At 35.6% G+C, this 24,216-nt stretch overlaps 1 protein-coding gene across 2 annotated transcripts in view; it reads right to left on the reverse strand.

Annotated features, from left to right (window-relative positions):
* Nucleotides 1-446: 446 nt before the first annotated feature.
* Nucleotides 447-24,216, reverse strand: part of ZDHHC2 (zDHHC palmitoyltransferase 2) — a gene marked incomplete at both ends in the record, with an annotated part of 63,525 nt that continues 39,755 nt past the window's right edge. For both annotated transcript variants that reach the window (XM_080710065.1, XM_080710064.1), the window contains 8 exons: nucleotides 447-487; nucleotides 2,374-2,486; nucleotides 5,842-5,934; nucleotides 7,156-7,282; nucleotides 12,065-12,197; nucleotides 14,736-14,856; nucleotides 20,440-20,472; nucleotides 22,020-22,089. In XM_080710065.1, coding sequence (XP_080566191.1) covers nucleotides 447-487; nucleotides 2,374-2,486; nucleotides 5,842-5,934; nucleotides 7,156-7,282; nucleotides 12,065-12,197; nucleotides 14,736-14,856; nucleotides 20,440-20,472; nucleotides 22,020-22,089 — 731 coding nt within the window. The remainder of the gene's footprint in view (nucleotides 488-2,373; nucleotides 2,487-5,841; nucleotides 5,935-7,155; nucleotides 7,283-12,064; nucleotides 12,198-14,735; nucleotides 14,857-20,439; nucleotides 20,473-22,019; nucleotides 22,090-24,216) is intronic.

Genomic DNA, 24,216 nt, shown 5'->3' on the forward strand with positions numbered 1-24,216 from the left:
AGGGTCTCTTAAGCCAGAGAGGCTAGCTCCGAACCAGCGCGATCCTGTTTCTGCCTCCCAAGCGGGGATTACAAGTGTGCGCCATCCTGCCCGGCTCAAAGGGGGCTTCTTATAGTAGGATTTTATTTATTTCACTACAGGTTTAGACTAAGTTTTCATTTAATGTTTAGGGTCAATCCATGCCATTTAGTGCATTACAATAAATATAATTTTTTTTACCAACTTATTTCTATAATTTATCAAGTAACATGAACTAGCTAACACTGAAGCTGGGTCCATTAATGCCATCCCACAAGTCAAGTAAGATTGTATTCTAATGTAAGTCATGCGACCATAGTATTTATAGAAACTATTAACCCTAAGAAAACTAAGACATTGTTAATATATAAAACACAATAAAGGAAAAACTTACTTTTATAAAGTGTGCATTTATTTTGATTGAAGAGTTAAGTATCATTCTCCATGGTTAATGCTGGATTGCTCATACCTTAAAGAACATACATTGGCATTTTTTATCGTTTTTTAACAGAGATTTGCTTAGCTATCTATGAAAAATTAGAATACTTGCAAATGTGAATTTTATGTAGTATTTGAGTGTTTGTAAGATGATTTATAGAAACATACACATGTACACTTATACACACAGAAAATACTAACAATGGAGCTATACATCTGAGGAAGAAGTAGAACAAAATAATGAAAGATTTATTGAACCAGCTATTTCTCACACCTAATTTTCTAATTCTCCATCTACCTACCTACCTACCTCATTTTAATCAAATCAATCTTTAAGCTCTTTCTCATCTCATCCTCCTCGTGTATTTTGTTTCTCCTTGACATTATCCTTTAAACTTCAGTGTCTCAATTCACCCATTAAACCAAGAGAAAAATTAATTTAAGTGCTAAACAATACCAACATAAAAATTAAGAAAGGAAAGCACCTCTATGCTAATGTAGATTACAAATGAAATATTAGTCCATTCAGGAAGAAAGGGTGTTTTTCTGACACCCCCCAACTTCATCAAATAGGCATCATCTTTTTTTTTTTTTTTTTTTTTTTGCGGTACTGGGGATGGAACCCAGAGCATTCTACCTCCAAGCTATAGCCCCAGCTCTAATTTTTATTCTTTATTTTGAAACAGGGTCTCACTGAGTTGCAGAGGGCCTCACTAAGTAGCTGAGGCTGGCCACAAACTGTGCTCCTCCTGTCTCAGCCTCCCAAATGCTGGGATTACAAGCGTGCACCACCATGCCCAGTTTGGCATCATCAATTTTTGTCTAGACAATGCTTAGTCCTTCCCATAGACTGGAAAGTGAAACACAAGTCTGAAGGTGAAGGGAGGGCCTCAATCTTTGAGTATTCAGAATACTCAAATTCTGAGGATCTTCAGAGGGCATTTACAGTCTTCAAATATATGACTGTAATTTTAAAAATTTTTATTTTAGAAGGTTATAGCTGATTATATATTAAGTAATGACGAACATTTTTACTCAGAACTATGTTTCCTTCTCAATACCACTAAGTCCCAAAGAGTTTCAAGTAAATAAAAATGCAAAGAACAAAAGTCAGGCAGTATTTGAGTTTGAAATAAAGACTAGAAATGAAGAAAAGATCTGAAGAACTATTAAAATTAATTGGTTTGGAAATGTTCTCACTAATAGGACCTTAGTCATGGAGGTATGGTTTTATACTCAGTTGTTGCAACACCTGCATTATAATCACATTATTTAATCTTTATCCACCCTGAGAAATTGGTAGTATTTTAAAGATAAGGAAACTAAATCTAAAAGAAGTTGGGTAGCTTAATAAATGCCACACGCTAACAGGTACCTAGTTGGGAATTTCAAACAGGTTGGACTTCAAAGCCTTGCTTGTTCTTTGTTAATAACTGATATTGACAGAAATAATCAGAAATTAAAATCAGCAATAATAACAAGAATATATGTGAGGACTAAGGAAATCATAGGCAGCTAAAGTTATGGTAACTATGCAGACACTTAGACATCTTGGAATTGAATAGAAATCTTAGAGTAAAAAATGGGACTACATAACTTAAGACCTTTTTTAGTTGGTAATTTATAACCTCAGTTCACTATGTTTTTACACTTTCTACTTTGAATTTATTTCTATCATTTTTAACTTATAGATAAAGACATTGTTTTTTAAACTGGAGAAAAAACAATATAGAGTCATCTTTTATAAAATATTTTCTACTACTAACAGATATTTATCAAAGTAACACAAAGAGAAGTTCTTTGGTTATAGTTTTAAATTTATAATGAAAGCTTGACTCCCAAATTAAAAAAGAAAGTTCTACACTTCTATTTTTTAAGAATAAAACATATTAAAATAGCCAATAAACACATCCTTACCAGCTTTGCCTTTTCCCGAGTTTGTGCTGCTTTCTGTCCAAGACTGAGAATCAGTAAGAAGGTGGCTCTGGGACTCTCTCAGTGGCTTTGCAGGAAACTGATGGTTTTCAGGACTGATAAATAGGAATCATTACAAGTTAACTCTTGGTAGTACTGCTATTTCTCAAAATATGAAACTCAAACTGCTTGTAATTCAAGTGAAAAGGGATAACAGGGTCTTGTAAGCAATGGGAAGGACATTCAGTAGCTTTTTTTTTTCTTTTTAAGTACTATTGATTGAACTCAGGGACAATCTACCAACCTACCACTGAGCTACATTCATAGCCCTTTTTATTTTTAAGACAGGGTCTCTCTACGTTGTCCAAGCTGGCTTGAAGCTTGTAATAGTCCTGACTTGACTTCCTGAGTAGCTGAGATTATGCATGTGCACCACTGCACCCAGCTTGCCTTAGCTCTTAATTTGAGTAAAATGGGAAACCACTGGATTCTGAGCACAAGAGTAATTTGTATTCTTAAGGGAGAAAAGAGGAGAGTTGGGCAAAAAAATGGACTTGGAAAGATCAGATAGGAAAATTGAAATGATTTATGTAAGAAGTGATGGTCACTTTGACCAGAAGAGCAGCTGTGGAGACAGTAAGAAAGTATTTAGATTATGAATACACTGGAGAAGGCATCTAATAGGAATTACAAATAGAGTAAACTCAAAGTGACTGATAGGAAACTGGAATGACTCTACTGTTTTTGGCTGAAAGTTACTAATACTAATATGGGAGAATAGACAATTGGGCTTAAGGTTGGGTGTGGGTCTAAATGGCTGGGAATCTAATTCAAAGTTCTGCCTTGAACTACTTCAGTTGGAATTGACTTTCATATAGTCATTTGGGTATGTTTAGTAGATAGATATACAACTCTGGCACACAGAGGAGAGCAGGTCTAGCCATAGGAGGTTTGTATAGGTTAAACAAGGTAAAAGGTATAATTTTTTTTAGAAAATGGACTTTAGGAGCCAGGCATAGTACTGCTAAATACATACATACATACATACATACACACATACATACATACATACATACATACATACACACATAGGAGGGGAGGGGGACTTTAGCTGTCAAAATCCAATTTCAGCATTTAAAGAGAAGAGAAGGGAGATCTAGAGACGCTACTTCTTCAGAATCACCTAGCTGGCTAACAGTGCCAGAACTAAGATTTCTTCCAAACTATAGCACCCTTAGTACAAGAGGTGAGGTGCACCTCTCTCTCTTTCTTTCTCTTTCTCTCTCTCTCTCTCTCTCTCTCTCTCTCTCTCTCTCTCTCTCTCTCTCTCTCTTTCTCTCTTTCTCATTCACTCACTCGCTAGGAAATGAACCCTGGGACACTCTACCTCTGAGTTTCACACCAAGCCCTATTTTTATGTTTTTATCTGGAAACAGTGTCTTGCTAAGTTGCTAAGGATGGTTTTGAACCTGTAATCCTCCTGTTTCAGCTTTCCAGGTACTGCAATTACAGGTGTGCACCGCTCTGTCCAGCTTGAGCAACACGACCTTTAAAACTCACAAGTTCTTAAACTAAAAAAACTACTTAACAAGGATAAAAAAGATTACTGCAGGCTACTATTAAATCTTATGAAAGCCTGCAAACATATCCTAAATAATTTATTAAAACTAGGCTTCTCTTCATTGATGTATAAGAAAATCCACTAACATTTAGCTCTTTCGAGCCCAAACTCACAGAGCATGACTCAGTAAGAATGTCTTTGGGAAATGCATCAGGATGGCCTCTTTATTAACTGGTGGAGTCTGGTCTGCACATAGCTCACTCTAAAGATGGAGCAGCAAATGGTTTAAGATGGAGTAGCAAATGGTTTTCTCTCTTGACAACTTAAAATAATTTGGGAATGGCTGCCAGGAACATTGCCTTGAGAAGGGTTTTGGGTTTCCTCCAGGCTCTACAAGAAGAAGCACTATGATCAATAAATTATTTGCTGAAGAAGAGGAGTGTTGGAATAGGTCCTGTGTATGTGACATCTCTAAAATATCACAAAGAATATTAGGGCTAGGCTCTGTTATTGATGTTCCTTTAAAAATTAGTTATGTTCATGCTCAAATCTTTCATAAAGATATAAAATTACAGCAGGGCATGCTAGCACAGGCTTACAAGCCCCAGTACTTGTGAGGCTAAGACAGGAGGATCGCAGGTTCACAGCCAGCTCCAGCAGTTAGGGAGTTTCCCCAATATAAGGAGACCCTGTTTTGAAACTAAAAAAAAAAAAAAATAGGGCTGGAAGTGTAGCTCAGAGATAGAATACCCCTGTGTTCAATCCCTAGTAAAAAACACACACACACACACCACACGCGCGCGCGCACACACACACACACACACACACACACACACTAATTGAAAATTCATATATGGCATTTTAAATTTTTAAAGTCTAATTCTTGATAGATAAACTTAAAGCTGCCACAAAAAAATCCCCAAACAATGAATTTCTAAGACCCCTTTACTTCTCTCTTTACAAAAGTAGAAAAGAAAGAAAGAAGAAAGCAAGCAAGCAAGCAAAAAAGATTGACTCAGATAGTTATTGGCATCTATTTGATCTATAAAGGTCTGATCCAGGGCAACATCTCTGGTCTTTATAAAGTTATCAGAGAAGAAAGACATAGGAGGGTCAAAGAGATATTTTACCCTTTCTGATCATTGGATCAGTGGGAAACTAGTTTTGCTTTACATTTTTTTAAGTGATACATCTTAAAAATAATATATTTCACTCAACTAAAATGTACAGAGAATTAATACCTGTTTACCAGCCCCTAGACTATTAACAGATTTGTGAGTGAGTGTGTGTGTGGGGGGGGTACTGGAGATTGAAACCAGAGGCGTTCTACCTGAGTTATACCCCCAGCCTGATAGCCTGATTTTATTTTTTATGTTGAAACAGGGTCCTGCTAAGTTGCCAAGGCTAGTCTTGAACCTGCAATCCTCCTGTCTCAGTTTCCCAAGTACTGGGACTACAAGCATGTACCACCATTCCTGCTTCTATTAACAGAATTTTATTAATATAATTTAAGCTCCCTATGTATTCCTCCCTAACTATACTTCTCTCCCTCCCCATTCCAAGTGGAAACAATTGTAGTCAATTATCTTATGTCCTTAAAATTTCTTTTCAAAGGAATTTATAGCTGGGCATGGTGGCACACATTGTAATCCCAGTACTTGTGAGCCTGAGACAGGAGGATTACAAGTTCATGGCCAGCCTCATCTACTGACTGAGGCTCTCTGCAACTTAGCAAGACTGTTTCAAAAAATAAAGAATACAAAGTAGGGCTGGGAATGTACCTTGGAGGTAGAATGCCCCTGAGTTCAATCCCCAGGACAAAAAAAAAAGAAAGAAAGAAACATACAACCAAAGGACACAGAAGAATAAAATCACTATTGAAATAAAACAGAAAATTATTGTGGAATTACTTCTTAGCTGCTGAATTCAGTCCTGCAGGAGTAGGTGGTTGTTCAGGATCCTGGTTGACAAGGCAAGTTGGAAAGGAGCAGCCATCACCTAGACTACAGTAAAAATAAAAGTGTACAGGTAAAACATGAAAGGGACAACGGTTACTACTCCTTATTAAAATGCTGCATTTATTATTGTTTATGTTCTTGAAGACTGCTTTTCTAACCAGAGTTAGATGGATCTCAGTGTAATTTTGATTTGCATTTCCCTGATTACTAATGATGTTGACTATTTTTTCATATATTTATTAACCATTTATACTTCTTTTGAGAAGTAACTGTTCAGTTCAAATGGTCACTTTTCATTTGGTTATTTTTTAGTGTTAATTTTTTAAGGTTCTTTATATATCTACATATTAGTTCTCTAACAGAGGAGTAGAAAGAAAAGATTTCCTCTATAGGCTCTCTCTTGATGGTTTCCTTTATTTTAAGTATACTTTTATTGGTGCATTATAATTGCACATCATAATGAGGTTATATGTTGGAGAGTTGCCTATATGTTGGAGAGTTGGTCCTACAAATTAGTATAATCACTGTAGAGATAAGTATGAAGGGTTCTCAAAACACTAGGAATGGAATCACCATATAATCCAGCTACACCACTCCTAGGTACCTTTTTAAAATAACTTAGGCCAAAATACTATAGTGACATATGCATACACAGCACAATTCATAGCAGCCAAATTATGGAACTAATCTGGTGTCCATCAACAGATGAACAGGTAACAAAAGGTGATACATGCAAACAGTGGAATTTATTCAGCCATAAAGAAGAATAAACCTGTATCATTTTCAGGAAAGTGGAAGGAACTAGATAATATTATGCTAATTGAGATCAGCAAATCAAGGGTCAAATGTTTTCTCTCATATGTGGAAGCCAGAGAGAAAATAGGGAACAAAAGTGACTTTAGATAATTGAGGGGAGAGACCAGTAGAATGGTGGAAAGGTTTAGAAGGAGGGACACGGAGAGGGGAGAAAAGAACTGCTGAAGGAATGTCCACACATGACGGTATCACTACCAACCTCACCATAATAGATAGGGAGGGGTGAGTTGTGGGGTGAGATCTGAAGGGAAACACACCAAGACCCGTGTGTGTGTATGTTTATATCACTTTGAATGATGAATAATTACAATCCACCAGTAAAAGTATTTTCAAAAACCCAGAAGTTACTATGCAGAATAAGAGACCTATGAAACAAGAGACTTCCCGAAATTTTCTTTCATTAGTTAACTTTCATTAGTTTAAAACCTGAAAAACTTATCAACCAAGTACCTTGAAAAAATGGGTAGCAACCAGTACTTCTTTTCATCACCAAAAACTTGTCGCATGTTTTTACTGAAACCCAAGCTGAATCCATTCTTATCAGTTCCATGTCGAAACACTGGACTTCTGAATGCCTCTAAAAAGATGGTAAAGCAATCACATGAATAAACATATCTAATATAAGTTTATTAGCGATCCCTAATATTTAGAATTGAGGAAACTTTGAGAATCAATGGCTAATCTCCTGTAAATACATAAGTACTTATCAACAGTTCTGACATACATGTTGTCTATTCTGTTTCAAATATCATAAAATATAACCAGGTCAATTTTACTTTTTAAGAAATCCTTTTACTATTACAGAAGTATATACATATTGTAAAAAATTAGAAAACACAAATAAACAAATAGATTAAAACTGGATCTTTTGGTGGATAGATAAATGGATAGACAGAAGGACAGACAGTTAAAGATACATTCAAGTCTACTTAGGTTTTTAACCAAAATGAGAATATACTTTACATATATCCTGTAGCCTACCTTTCAAGGTCAATAAACTCCATTTTCATTAAAATTTTATCTCATATAATGATGTTTCTTCTAGCTGATCCAAAAAATGTACTTTATAGATAGATTGCCTAAGTTAGGATTCAATCCAGAATCATATATTGCATCTGGTTATGCCCACTTTATATATTGAAGGTAAGGTTCAAAAAGGCTCTGAGATGCCATGCGTGGTGGCGCACGCTTGTAATCCCAGCATTCGGGAGGCTGAGACCGGAGGATCACGGTGGACAGCCTCAGCTACTTACTGAGGCCCTCCGCAACTCAGTGAGACCCTGTCTCAAAAAAAAAGTGTTTTTCTTTCCAATTACAGAACCATATTATCCAGAGGAAGTCCTTTAGTAAATCTCAAAGTATCTAGACATTACAAGCTTCTAGAAAGAATTCATTTACTTTTGATGAATTATAATTTGTCCCTCAAAAATTGAAAATAAGATACCTTTCTTAGAAATTATTTTATATGCCAATATTTTTCTAATATTTTCTGTAATAAGATTTCACCTGAATATTAAAAATTAAGCCGGGCGTGGTGGCGCACGCTTGTAATCCCCTCGCTTGGGAGGCGGAGACAGGAGGATCGCGCACGTTCGAAGCCAGCCGCGCTGGCTTAAGAGACCCTGTTTCCAAAAATAAAAAAATAGGTCTGGGAGTGTAGCCCGGATATAGAAGGGCTTCCAGGAACCCCAGTACCACCAAAAAAAAATTAATCTTCATTTTTTATTAATCAACTATAATTAACCTCCATTGTCTAATATAAAAATAGAATCTCATGGCTTGACATGTTCTTTGTGATTATAGGAATTTATAAATTCTAATTGCTTCCCCAAACTTCTATTCTTAGCCTAGATACTCTATATAGCTCAGTTTTTGCTTACTTTTCAAATGTCATAGTACATTTCTCATTCTTTAGCATATTTGGATGGTTTCTCTCATACTTCTAGGTCTTTATATTTCTATAGGGATTTTTTAAATTGACAAAAAATTCACAGAACATAAAATTATCCTTTTCTTTAAGTGAACAACTCAATGTTACTCAACATATTCACAACTGTGTACAATAATCGCCTCTATTAAGTTCCACAATATTTTAACCATCCTAAAAGGAACTCCATTTTCTGGAGCTGCCAAGTCATGTGATAATTTTTTTGGCCAAGTCTTTGAGGAATATCCAAACTGCTTTTCACAGTGGTTGCACCATTTTATATCCCCACTAAGAGTGCAGGATTCTAATTTCTCTACATCTGCACCAATACTTGTTTCTATTTTTGATTATAACCTTCCTAGTAGCTGTGAAGTGCAACCCCATTAAGGTTTTGCTTTGCACTTTCCTCATGACTTATGATGTTTTTCTGTGCCTGTTGATTATCTGTGTTTTTTAAAGAAATATCTATTTAAATGTCCATTCAAATCCTTTGCCCATTTTTTAAATGGGTTGCTTGACTATTGTCAAATTGTAAGATTTCTTTGTATATCCTGGATATCAGTAATATGACTGTAAATATTATTGTCATTCTCTAGGTTATAATAAGATCCTTTGACTAGTATAAGTTTTAATTATGATAGAGTCTAAATTATCTATTTCTGTTGCTTATGCTTTGGATATTATATCAAAGAATACATTATCATTTTCAAGGCTCTAAAAATTTATCTTTATGTTTCCTTCTAAGTTTTATTATTTAAGCCCTACTGTTTAGGCCACTGAACTATTTTGGGTTTTTTTTTTTTTCCTATATGTGAGATAGGAGTCCAATTTCATTTGTGCCATGTAAATATCAAGTTGTTCCAGCAACTTGATGAAAGTATAATTCTCTTCCACTTGTACAATTTTGACACCCTAGTCAAAAATTAATTGCCACAACACATAAGGATTTATTTCTGGACTCTCATATGTCTTCAGGTCAGTACCATGCTCTTTTGATCACTATAGCTTTGTAGCAAGTTTTGAAATCAGGAATGTGAGTCTTTCAAATTTTATTTTTCTGGTGAATGTGTTTTGGTTATTTGGAGCCTCTTGTACTTTCATATGAATTGAGCTTTTGCATTGACGCAAAAAGACCATTAAAATTTCATTGAGTCTGTAAATAACTTTGGGTAGTACTGCAGTCTTAACAATATTTGCCCTTTTAATCCATGAGCAGGGGAATCACACCATTTATTTACATCCTCTTTATTTTCTCTTTCAGTACAAACTTCTTTCGTTTTTAGTATGCCAGTGTTGCACCTCCTTTGTTAAATTTGTTCCTAGGTCTTTTATTCTTTTAAATGCTTTTAAAAATGCAATAATGTTTCTTTAGAAAGGTTCATTACTGGTATATAAAAAACACAAATGATCTGGCTGGATATTGACTTCATGTAATATTCAGATTTTATTAGTGCCATTTTTATTGTGAACTATTTAGAATTTTCTGTACATTAAATCATGCCATCTGTGAATAGGGATAGTTTTATTTCTTTCTTTTGGGTTTTTTGTTTTTGTTTTTGTTTTGTTTTGTTTTGTTTTGTTTTTGGTGTACTGGAAACCCTTTTATCTCCGGCCTACACTCCCAGACCTATTTTTTTTTTTTTTTAAACAGGGTCTCTTAAGCCAGCGCGGCTGGCTTTGAACCTGTGCGATCCTCCTGTCTCTGCCTCCCAAGAGCAGGGATTACAAATGTGCGCCACCACTCCCGGCTAGCTGTATATTTTTCTTAATGCCCTTTATCAGTTTGAAGAGGTTCCCTTTTATTCTTAGTTTGTTGAGTGAACTTTTTCTTAATCATGAAAGGGTATTGGATTTCATCAAATATTTTTTCTGAGTTAATGGACATTATCATGTGTTTTGTTCTTTATTTTATTAATGTGTTATACTACCATTAATTGATTTTCATGTATTGAGCCAGCACTGTGTTCTAGGATAAGTCCTACTTGCTCATAGTGTATAATCCTTTTTATATGTTGCTGGATTTGATGTACTACTATTTTTGTTAACGATTGTTGCATCTATATTCATAAGGGATATTGGTCTGTATTTCTTCTTGGCTTTGGAGTCAAGGCAATATTGGTTTCAAAAAATGAGTAGAAATATTCCACTCTTTTATTTTTTTTTCAGAGTTTAAGAAGAGTTGATGTTAATTATTCTTGAAATGTCTGATAGAATTCAATAGTGAAGCCATTTTGTGTGGGCTTTTCTTTTTTGTGAGGTTTTTGATTATGGAATACATCTCTTTACCTGTTGTAGAACTGTTCCAATTTTCTATTCCTTCCTAAGTCAGTTTGGTGGCTTGTTTGTTTTTAATAATTTGTCCATTTCATTAGTTTAACTATCTTTTCAATGTAAAATAGTTGAAAGTACTCTTTTGCAATCCTTTCATGTTTGGAGTCTTATTATGAATCATCATTTCTTTTCCTTTTTCTTTCTTTCTTTGTTTTCTTTTCTTTTTTTTCTTCAGTACTGGAGATGGAACCCAGGGGCATTCTACCTCCAAGTTACATCCCAGTCCTATTTTTTATTCTTTATTTTGAAACAGGGTCTCATTGAGTTGCAAAGGGGCTCACTAAGTAGCTGAGAGTGTCTGCAAACGATGATCCTCCTGTCTCGGCCTTCCGAAAGCTGGGATTACAACCGTGCGCCACCACGCCCAGCATCATTTCTTTTTTCTTGCTAGCAAAACCTTGTCAAATTTGTTGACATCTTTATAGAACCAATCATTTGTTTAATTGATTTCCTATACTTTTTGTTCTTCATTTCCATAACCTCCCATATTTATTGTTTCCTTCCTTCAGCTGGCTTTAAGGCTTACTTTGCTTTTCTTTCCCTGATCTCTTAAGGTATAAAGGCATGGACTAAGATAACTTCTTTATTTTACTATGGATATTCGTGGCTATAGATTTCCTTTTAAGCCCTGCTTTTGCTGCATCCCATACCCACAGGGCTTTTGAAAACACTGTTTTCTCTGCCTGAGGAATGGTCAGCCTTTTCATAGCCAGCTTCTTAGGTTAAATATTTTTGTTACAAGAAGCCCTTCCCTGACACTTCATCCCCAATACTTTATTTATTCTTCAACATTCTCTTTGTTTTATTCAAAGAACTTTGTATTTCACAGTTACTTTTTTGTTCCATTTTTAATTTTTGTGCCCTTTTCAAATACCATTTTGTCCTTGGTCACCACTGAATAAGCATAATGTTTTGCACACACGGATAATCAGTAAATATATGAAACAAATGGATTTAGAGCATCTAAGGGACATTCCACAAAAGAAGTGTGGGAAATAAGAATGATTTTTCCACTTCAAAACAGGCTGACAATCATATGGCAACTTTTTCTATCTATGTGTGTATTTAAAGTTCTGTCAACTGCAATGATTGGATACTCACCTAATGTAGATTTATTTTTGCTGACTAGCCAACAATGATAGCCAAACAGAGAAGACAAGCTGACAGAAAACATAGCTGCAGCAAAGAATAAAAACATAATATGGAACTTGGCTTGAGTATCAGGTAGGCCATTCTATAAAGAAAGGAAGAAAATAGAATGTTTTGTCAAAGGGATAATTGTTCCCCTGCTTTTATAAGTAAATTAGTCAGATTTTTTTTATACTTAAAAATGTACTTAAATTTTGATGCAAAGATATATGGCTTCATGTTAAAATGTTAGGAGAAAAATTCTGCATTTCATCATATTAAGTGTTTAATGGGATATGTACATGTGGAAAGGTTAAAATTGCAATTTTTATTTTGCACAATCAAATCACAAAATAATATGATAGCATAGTTTAAACTATAGTAATAGGAAGCGAGATAAAAGAAACTATAAAACGCCTTAAATTTACTACCTAAACATGTTTTGTTAACATACTACAGATTCACAAATGCTTAAATAGTTTTAATATAATGCCAGCAAATTAAGGTTAACTGGCACAATTAGTTACCATTCTCACTGAGGTTTTATATTACTGCAAATAATAGCATTAACTAAAACAAACATCCAACAATACATCCACAACGATGCTTCAAGCTATTTTAAATATGTGCACCACAGAAAAGATTAACATTAGTGTGTAACATCTATCTAAAATAAACAAACTTTACAATACCCATGGGCTGAAAAAGGCCACCTTGAAGCAAAAACAGTTTGGCCCTCACTGTCTATATGTCCAAGGAGATTTGGACTGGCTGTAGAATGGAGTACGTGGGGGTGTGGCTGCCCAGTGCAGTACCAGAGCAGCCAGGGGTGGCCCCGTCCTATATAAGGGCATCCTATTTCAATTCACTGTGGTGCCTGTCTGACTGGCACAGGTCACAAGATCTCACTTGTTTTTGACAGCAGGGTTAATGCAATGAAAACTCTGCTTCTTCTTTTCAACTATATTTATGCTTTGGAATGCAGACCCTCCACAGTAATGCAGTGCACTGAATTAATATTTGCCCAGGTATTCATTAGGATCCTTCTTCAAGGTAGAAACTAGGAGTCTTGGAATGCTAGAAGCATTCACCTCTGAGTTCCTAGTGCTTAGCAATGTAACTGGCACTTGGTAAACATTCAGTAACTCTTTGGCATTACATATGGTTCAAACCTCTAATAAATGATCTAATGATTCATAAATTCTTACTACAATAAAGGATCATTTAGTTGCAATACTAAAGCAGTCCTGACAAGGGATAAACTGCTTTGTGCCATCATTTGATGTTCACAGGAATACCTTCAGGCATTTAAAATACTCTAATTTTGTTTTGTCTTCATTTAAAAAAATATAGTACAAGAAAAAATGAGTTACCTTAAGCCTATTTAATACAAATTCAGTATATTATAGATATAATAGTTTAATAATAATTTTACACATAGAGAAGACATTTCTATTTTTAAATATGGAAAAAATTGCTTATATAGTCAATTCTTGTTATTTGCAGTAGTTATGTTCTGTAAGGCTGCAATGAACACTGAATCTATGAATACTGAACCACTGCTCTTAGAAAAACACAGGGTTAGGTTTCTGCAAGCCAGCTGGTACATAATTTTCTTTTTTTGGTCCTGGGACTTGGACCTTGGGCATTCTATTTCTGAACTAAACTCCTACTCCTTTTTACTTTTTATTTTTAAAATGTTTTTTGTAGAACTGGGGATTGAACTCAGGGGCATTCTACCTCTGAATTATACCTTCGGCCCTATTTTTATTCTTTATTTTCAAACAGGGTCTCACTAAATTTCAAAAGGCCTCATTAAGTAGCTGAAGCTGGCCATGAACCTATGATCCTCCTGTCTCAGCCTCCCAAGTACTGGAATTATAAGCATGTGCCACTACTCCCAGTTTATTTTTTATTTTGAAACAAGGCTTCACTAGGTTGCTGAGAGTTTTGCTAAGCTGCTGAGGCTTACTTCTAACCTGCAATCCTTCTGTCTCAGTCTCCCATCTACTGGGATTACAGGTGTGTGCCGCCATGCCCAGCTTGGGCAGAACAGCTTCGTCAACTGATCAAAATGTGCTTTATGAGGGTTTTTGCTTAAAAATCCTTTATTTAATATAGGCTCATTGATTCATTTATATGGAACTTATGGCCAACAGCACCATAACTCATACCTGCATGAAGCTTATAAAATGTGTTTTCTCCATAAGACACAGCAATCTTGTGTAGAACATTAGACAGAACTTCACCATCATGTCTGAAGACCATTTTAAACAGTAAAACCAACAGAAAGCACAGAAATGCAAAAACAAAACAAACAAACAAAAAAAAAACATGGTGCCAAAAAGACAGTGAGGAGCACATGTGTTTACGTAGGAGGGTGGGAACAGGAAGGCAGGCACTGGCTCCTTTCACCTCAGTGAATGTGAGCTTTCCCATCGGCACCTGTCTGCAAGTGATCATGAAAGCTCTGTGAGGATGGATTTGGAGTGCAAATGAATAAACAGAGTGCGAGTAACAAGGGCTGGTGGTAAATAAATGAACTCTATTCTATAAGGTTGGTGTCTAAAATAATTCACTATCGCAAATCCATTTTATATATACTTTTGTGTACTAAAGAAAAGCCACTAAAGTGATAACTTACTGTCCAAAATTTGATAAAGTACTGTAAATCTGTAGCAGTGATAAAAAGGCAGTACAGCAGAGAATAAGCCAAGAAAAGGAGAAAGAATTTATAATTGGAAAATCCAACACAATTGTTGACCCTGCCAAGAAAACAAAAACAGTCTCGATGAGCTTTACATTTTTGGCATAAGTAAAAATGTGCTCTAACATAGAAGTGTTTGGTTTTCTCTCATTTTGAATTTGTTAGCATTTTTAAGTCATAAGATACCTTCACACATGCAAACATTTAAAAAACCAATTTTCTTAAAAAGGAATTTCTGTTTAAATTTTTCAATGTACAATTTAATATTGTTTTAATTAATCATGATTAATATGGCTACATTTCACATACAATTACAGAAATAATCACATGCCTCAAAGCACAGAGCTTGTGGGAGAAGTCAAATCAGGTAGGTCTGAGGGACTTATCAAATTCTTCCTCTAAGTCAACTTTGGGTTCAATTTCCAACTATTACTAAGTTAGTTAAAATCTTTTAAGTTTTCAAAAATTGAATAAACTATTTTCACTCTTCTTCACATACCATCACTGAAGCATATTAAATGAGAGGTTTAGGAAAAGAAACATCACCAGGGGCCAGAGAGAGAGTTGTAACGCACGTTTGAGACTTAGATAATTATATGGCTCTGACAGAGTAGAATGGTCCATTTGAGTTTCATTTTTCTTACCTGTAAAATATGCACTCCAAGATAGTTTCTGACATTCATGATTTCAAATATGGAAATTTATAAATTCCCATTTCTCACTCTAACATCATTATGTGGTGAGAGGAGTAGAATCCCAACCATCTTATGAATAAATAAATATATAAACTCATTTGATAGTCATTCTTTCTCTTAAAGTTTTTTTTTCTTTTCATAAAGATGGGGCATTACCAAATGATCTCTTATAAATGTGATACAAAATTCTGTGGATGGAAATAGCTGATACCATGACTGGATGAGTCAGTCATTATTAACTGGCATAGTGAACCTTCTGTACAGAACATACACATATTGCTTCCTCTCCTCAAATGCCCTTGCTCCCACTCTAATGTTAGCAAAAGGTCTCTCTGTTAACTGTTAATAAAATGAAACATTTTGCTTTCAAGATTTAAAAAAATGAAAAACTATGTTCACGTGAAAAGTATTCATATTTTCTACCTTAAAAATATAAAGTAAAAGAAACAGCATTAAATTTAAATTTAATTAGGTGTGTGTGTGTGTGTGTGTGTGTGTGTGTGTGTGTGTGTGATACTGGGGATTGAACCCAGAGGCATTCTAACTCCAAGCTACACCCATAGTGCTATTTTATTTTATTTTTTTTAAAAAAGGGCCTAAGTTGCTGAAGATGTCCTCAAACCTGCAATCCTCTCATCTCAGCCTTCCAAATACTGGGATTATAGGAGTGTGTCATTGCACCTGAATACATTTAGTAATATATATGAAAACTATTTATATGTGGGCCGGGCGTGGTGGTGCACACTTGTAATCCCAGCATTTGGGAGGCTGAGACAGGAGGATCACAAGTTCAAGGCCAGGCCTTTAGCAATTTAGTGAGAACCTGCTTCCAAAGAAAATATAAAACAAGGCTGAGTGAGGGTATAGCCTGGAAGTAGAATGTCCCTGGGTTAAATTCTCAATACCTCCCCAAAATTGGGGATGCACGTTGTATGAAAACAGTGGTATTTAAAGCTCTAGGGGTTCCTGTGGGAATGCAAGCCAATTGCTAATATTGCTTTTTATGACAACAGAACGAAATCATAGCAAGAAATTATATTGGGTACAGTTGTATACAACCTAGTCTAATTGTAATCTGTCTCAAAAGGAAACAGGATATCGCTTTTGCTTACTTGTATTAGTTTCAAGAGGAAAGGATGTTGTAGACAGGGTTGAGGGGCTGCAAAGATTTGGACAACCTGGGTGTAAACAGTGACTCGGGTGGACTGGGCGGTTGGGAGGGATAGGGCAGTTTGCTTCTCTTCCTACAAGAGTGTAAGAAGCAGATCTTACGTTAATGATGAAAAGCATTTCTGCAGAAAGAAAATGATTTTCATCATAGATATTTTATTACATCTAATTTAGCACACTTTAACTTCCACCTTTGAGCACGGGCTAATTTGCTAGGAAACACGGAAGAAAGTCAGTAAATAAAGGCCCAGCATTTTAGGGTTTGATGATATAAAGTTTTGTATCTATGTTGCTAGCAGGAAATAATCCCAATATCTAGTTTTGATAATACTTTACTCTCTTTGTAACAGATAGCTGCTTACTGTTATATGGACTCAATTTGAAAAGGAAGTGAACTTAGAGTCTGTCTTCCTCCATCTGGAAAAGGAATTATTTCATAGGAAGACACAAATGTGATCTAGTACATATCCCTCCTATGTTGTTTTAATTCATCGTCAAGAACAGCTGTTGGCTCTGTTTCACAGCAACTGTTTTCTGAGTTTAAGCTGGAAAAAAATAACATAATATACTGGACAGAATGTGGCCTTTCAAAATCCCATGTGGCTATGTGATTTTAAGCCCAGGCCTCAATTTATCTAAGCCTTATTTTCCTCCCCTTTAAAATGGGATAAATCATTTCTACCTTTTTCTGTCATTATTTTAAGAAAGAAGGACTACATGTAGGTGTCTAGAATATAGTAGGCATCAATGAACAAAAGCTGAAATTATTTACTTTCATTTGTGTTACCTAGTCTTTGGCAAGCATATGTCAGTATTATTAATAATTAATTATAATCCTATGCTAAAAATAAAACACATCTTTATCAGAAAGTCCAATAAAGAAAACACTGCAGAAACTGTCTTTTAGTTAAAACAACAAATATGAGACTGATTTCCTAAATTTTAATTTGTGATCCTAACTGGCCAAAGAAGTATGTTAAAATCACTGAAAAACTGAAAGGCACTGTTTAGTTGATATTTTAAATGCTCAAATTGACAGATACTAAAGCTCAAAACCATCTACAAGACATGTACAAAAAGGCTGCCTTACAGTTTGGGAATATCCTAAAAAAGGTTCCTTAATAAATTACATTCACATAATAATTTTAAATAACACATTATATTTAATGTATTGACATAAAAACATTTCCAGGAAATACTAAATGAAGGGGAAAAACATATTTAGTCTATAGTATAGCCATTTATGGTTTTCAAAAATGGGATACACACACCACACACACACACACACACACACACACACACACACACACTATTCTTCCACACTACCACTAACAGGTGCATGCAAGACAGTACCTAGGTCTGCACCAGGAGACTGTTTTTAATAACTAGAGTCTTATACCTATCTCCCTTCACTTTCTAATAGGATCTGTCAGAATTTGAACAACTGTCAAATTATCCTGTAAGTTTCTTATTCAACCAAATGAACTTCAAGTTTAGAAAGACTGGCATAATGGTGAATCATTATTTTCTATTTTTATAACTCTGCAATTGTAGTAAACGCAGAGCAGGCTTTATAGGCATGTACTGGCCTGGGTGCGTTCTGAATGTTTCTACCTTTCCATTCTTATCATCATGGCCCCTTCTTAAATTGAAATTAGAATCAGCTTTATGCCCCTCATTATTTTGCCACTGCTACATATATCTAGACTCCAAAGTAATGCAGAAAGAAGAATGCTTAGTATGAAATACCCCAAAAAGTCCTTAAAGTTTAGTTGAGACAAAGAAAGGCCGAGACTGGTGATGTCTTTCAATGGTAGAGCACTTCCCTAGCATGTGCAAGGCCGGAGGTTAGAGTCAAATCACCGCAGGAGAGAGACCAGCAAGGCTTGTGTGACTGGTGGGGCCCTCACTGCCTGAGGTAAGGGTGGTCCTAGAGGTATCAATGCCCTGGCATTTCTTTCTGTACTTCCCAGCTTGTGAGCTGAGCAAAACATACCCAAGTAGAAGAGATTCCTCAGAGAAGCAAATATGCACAAGTGTCTGGGCCAGGGAGCCGTCAGCACGCACAGGAAACGACAAGTACAGGTGTGGTGAACTCACAGGTGGGTCATGGGGATGTGGGGGCCCTAAAAGCATCTGCTATAAGGGAAAAGGAGACAGGGGGGTACAGGGAGGATTAAGGAAATTTATAATGGGAGGTATTGGTTGTGGGAAGACTTACTAAGAGACAAAGAAGAATGAGCAGCAAAAGAATGAATGCAAATCTAAATGATCACAAAGGGGTTATTTATAAAGATCTTTCTTTAAGAAGAACATTATTCTTATAAGAGTTGAACAGTCTTAACACTTTAAAAGAGGAATCAGGGAAAGACAAGGAAGAGGTACTTCTGGTGAGAAGTCCAGAATGCTGTGAACCCTACGTAGTGTTGTCTCTGAAAGAAGATAAGGTTTACAGAATAAGTCTAACTAATGTCTAAACAAGCTGGCTGCCAGGAGTAGTGGCGCACACTTGTAATCCCAGCGCTTGGGAGGTTGAGACAGGAGGATTGCACAGGTTCAAAGCCAACCTCAGCTACTTAGTGAGGCTCTCAGCAACTTAGTGAGACCCTGTTTCCAAATAAAATAGAAAATAGGTCGGAGGTGAAGCCCGGAGGTAGAGGTCCCTGGGTTCTATCCCCAGGACCACAAAATTAATTAATTAATAAAAAATAAATTCAACCTGGCTGGCAATCTTAGCATGGCTGTCAGAGGTATGTGTACCTTGAGATGAAAACTTATAGAAGGTAGGAAAACAACTCTTCTAATTAGATCTTTCAAACAGTCCTCTATTATTAAACTACTTAATTATATGACTCAGAAGTATTAGAAAACATTAACACATTCTAAGTGGAAAGTCTCTTTAAAACATGTTTGTATATTTGCCATTCTAGTCCTTAATACCAAGTTTTATTTAAAATAAAATGGTAGCCGGGTGTGGTGGCCGCTTGTAATCCCCATGCTTGGAAGGTGGAGACAGGAGGATTGCACAGGTTTGAAGCCAGCCTCGCTGGCTTAAGAGACCCTGTTTCCAAATAAAAGTATAAAATAGGTCTGGGAGTGTAGCCCGGAGGTAGAAGGGTTTCCAGGAACCCCAGTACCACTAAATAAATAAATAAATAAATAAATAAATAAATAAATAAAACTAAAGCTTTAGATTACTTGATTTTTTTTTCTTTTTGTGCTACTGGAGATTGAACCCAAGGGTATTCTACCTCTGAGCTACTCACCCAGGCCTATTTTATTGTGTTTTGAAATAGCGTCTTATTAAATTATCACATGGTGGCCTTGAGCCCATGATCCTCCTGCCTGAGCCCCCCAAGTACTGAGATTACAGGTGTGTGCCACCACACTCAAATGACTTCTTTATTAGAATTATTAGAAACTTCCACTGAAGTATTATTAGAATTATTTTATTTAACTAATGTTTTGTACATTTCTGGAAAATATCTTAGAATCTTTGGTTATGTGTATGCAAAGAAACTCCTCTTTTCTGAGAAAACATGTAAAATTAACTTTTATATTGTTAATTTACTGATTTTAAAATTATTTCATGAAAAATTTCCTTGGCTCTTTTGCTTTTGTTCTCTTGAGATAATTAAACAAATATTAGAAACTAAATCTGAAACTGTTTCCTAGGTCGACTGAAATAACATTTAATTTGTGAAAATATTTAAATAGAGAAATTTATAAAATCACATAAGGGATAGAAACTTGTTTAAGTAGAGAGGTACACTCACCAGGGACAATGATGATCCATCTTCAAAATACATCTACAAAACAAAACACAAAATTCCACAAAATTTTAATTACATTATTTTAAAAAACACTTCATTCAAGATAAAGTAAAATATTGCAAAGCCACTTATCCAAAAGCTACATAATGGCAAAAATTCTCATCTAAAATATCATTGTAGATGATTCTAGTTATAATGCAATAATAGAACTTAGTTTTTGTTAGTTGGTTAGTTGTTTTTGAAACAGGCTTTCACTAAATTGCCCAGATTGACAACAAATATGCAATTCTCCTGCCTCAGACCTCTGAAGAGCTGGGATTACAAGAATGCATTATCCCACTTAATAATAGTACTTTAAATTCAAAATATGCATGCTTTAATCACTTCTTGGCCTTTTGGCTAAGACCAAGTGTAAAATATGCATGCTTTAAGATGCAAATCAACTCATTTAAAAAACAACTCAGGAACCTGGCATGGTGGAGCCAGTTTGTAATCCCAGCATTTGGGAGGCCAAAACCTGAGGATCTTGGTTCAGGGACAGCCTCAGCTCCGTAGTGAGGCCCTTTGTAACTCAGTGAGACCCTGTTTCAAAATAAAGAGTAAAAAATAGGGCTGAGGGTGTAGCTCTGAGATAGAATGCCCCGGGTTCCATTCCCAGTACTGCCAAAAAAATAAATAAATAAAATAAAAATTAAAAAATTAAAAACAACGACCTAATGCTAAAGAAAGTACAAAATGTCAACAAATTTATAGGAAGTCCAGATAAAATTTTCCCTTTAATTACATTTAATTTACATTAATTTTATTTTCCCTTTAATTACATATTATTTATGTAGTATATTAAATATATACTGACTGTCTTGAAGTCAACTGAGTTACTTTTTTGGTGTGTGGTACTGGGGGTGGAACTCAGGGGCTTTTCTAAACTCTGGGCTATATTCCCAGACCTATTTTATACTTTATTTGGAAAGAAGGTCTCACTAAATTGCTGAGAGCCTCACTCAGCAGCTGAGGCTGGCTTAGAACCTGCCATCCTCCTGTCTCAGCCTCCCAAACGCTCAGATTACAAGTGTGCACCACGACACCTGGCTAACTGAGTTTACTTTATAAAGATGGAAGCCAGGCGTGGTGGCCCACACTTGTATGTAATCCCTGTGCTTGGGAGGCTGAGACAGGAGGATCATGCAGGTTCGAAGCCAGCCCCAGCTACTTAGTGAGGTTCTCAGCAACTTAGTGAGACCCTGTTTCCAAATAAAATATAAAATAGGTCTGGAAGTATAGTTCAAAGATAGAAAGTCTCTGGGTTCCATCCCCAGCACCACACACACACAAAAAGATAAAGATGGAAAAACTCACAAAAGTATTTGCTAAACAGAGCTAGCCAAGTCTGAACTGCTGAAAATCATATACTTTATGTCATCATGAACCTGGGGAGAGGGGCCAAGTGGTTGTGGCCCTCAGCCACCCTGGTAATAACACAAGTGATATGCCAATTATATATCATTGTAATAGTCTGATAATTTGGAAAAATAGAAAAGAAATATTAAGTAAAAAGATATTTTTGAAGTAAAATGTTTCCTTACTTATCACAGACGGAGCAGTGATGGCAGCGGTCTGGTTTTATAAGTTGGCATCTGTCACAGTATCGGATTGCTAGGAACAAAAAGCTCCACTAAGTCTTAGATTTAACGTAGAATTGCCTGTACAGTTAGATGGCTCTACCATCTCTACAACTTCAAATTCTAAATAGCATACTGAATTTGATTGGTAAAAAATATTCAACTCTTTAAATATAAACAGAGTGAGGGAGGGAGAATGGGGTGGAGAGATAGAGATAGAGATAGAGATAGAGATAGAGAGAGAGAGAGAGAGAGAGAGAGGAGATATACACATAGAGGTCTCTAGAGCATTTCCCAAGAACATAAGCCCTCTTTGGGAAATTTTTCTAAGAAATCCGGAATCGTCAGTACTTATAGCAAGGCTTACAAAGGGCACAGATATGCCCATTTCTATTAAAGTAGACAGAATAGATTCCTTAATTTAAAGGAATTTATTTCCTGTGCCTAACTGGGTAAGGATATAGCCGCAGAAACACAGTTTAGAAATTAATGAATAAACTCTGTTAGTTGCTTAATTGGGAAAGACCTCACATCTGCGTTAGGTGACATACTGGAGGAAATGCTTCTAATAGAGAATTTTAATTCTTGTGACTCAAGTTCTCACCTCTTATTATACAGCTATCAAAGACAATTATGAATGACTGATTTGGACGTCCTATGTCAATACACAATCATCTTACAGAATGCACTTGATCACGGAGGAACAGTGAAAACAAGCAATAACATTTTTAGTGTTTAGAATTTAAGTGTGTGGAACTTAAATTCAATAATGGTTCTAAAGTGAGTTAAAAACAAATATAAATAAGAATATTAATGAGACATTTTACATTTTTTGGTTCAATATCTTTTTTGTATCTCTGTGGTACTAGGGATTGAACCCAGAGGCATTTTACCTCCAATATACATCCCTGGCCCTATTTACTTATTTATTTATTTATTTATTTATTAAAAATTTTTTTGGAAACAAGGTCTTGCTAGGTTTCTAAGGCTGTCTTTGAAACCTGTAATCCTCTTGTCTCAGCCTCCCAAGTACTGGAAATTATAGGTATGTAGCACCACACCACACTTGTTCTCTATATTTGAAACCAATTAAAGCACATGGCTAAGGGCTAGTTTCTACCCTACAGTCACAAAGATTTCTGGCTAAGTTTTTTTTTTCTTTTTTTCCTTTTTTTTTTTTTTTTTTTTTTTTGCAGGTCTGGTGATGGAACCCAGGGGCATTCGACCTTTGAGCTATACCCCCTGCCCTAATTTTTATTCTTTATTTTGAAACAGGGCCTCACTAAGTAGCTGAGGCTGTCCACAAACTGCGATCTTCTGGTCTCAGCCTCCCGAATGCTGGGATTACAAGCGTGTGCCACCACGCCCGGCTTTTTGGCTAAGTCTTGATGGGCTAGAATCAATATTGTATGTGAATTGGTTTTAAAGACAGTTGCTTAATTAGATGTTAAATTGTCTTAAGAATATGCCCAAGAGATTTTATTTATTTATTTTTTGTGGTGGTAGTGGGGATTGAAGCTAGGACATTCTACCTCAGAACTATATCCCTAGCCCTGTTTTCATTTTTTCTTTTGAAACAGGATCTCACTAAGTTGCATAGGACCTTGCTAAATTGCTACGGCTGGCTTTGAACCTGTGGTCTTCCTGTGTCAGCCTCCCAATACTGGGATTAAAGGCATGTGCCTCCAAACCACCCTGAAAGAGATTTATTAATTTATTTATATATGTAAAAATTAGTTTAAATTTTAATGATGAACAAATGAATTATACCAATAACTAAATTATGCTTTATATAATTTATCATTTTAAAGTGATGAAAACTAGAACTTATTAATTTTATATTCATTATAGATATTGCTCCTTTAAATACAAATATAATAATCTATAATTAAAACTTTAAAATGAATACTACTGCAAAACAAGATTTCAGCAGAAGATCTAATGAAGAAAACAGTTCAAATAATTCTATGTACATATGCAAAATTACCAACAACAATCTCAATAACGGGTATGGGGAGGGGGAGGGGGCAGAGGGGGATACAGAGGGAAACATACGAGGGCTGTGTGCATGTCCGTTTCCATCACTCTGAACTCTATGATGTAGAATTACAATGTACCAATAGAAGTATATTTAATAAACATTTCAGTAGCTCTTACATCT

The sequence above is a fragment of the Muscardinus avellanarius genome (genome assembly GCF_963383645.1).
Source record: "Muscardinus avellanarius genome assembly, chromosome: 14".
In the NCBI taxonomy this organism is placed as follows: Eukaryota; Metazoa; Chordata; class Mammalia; order Rodentia; family Gliridae; genus Muscardinus; species Muscardinus avellanarius.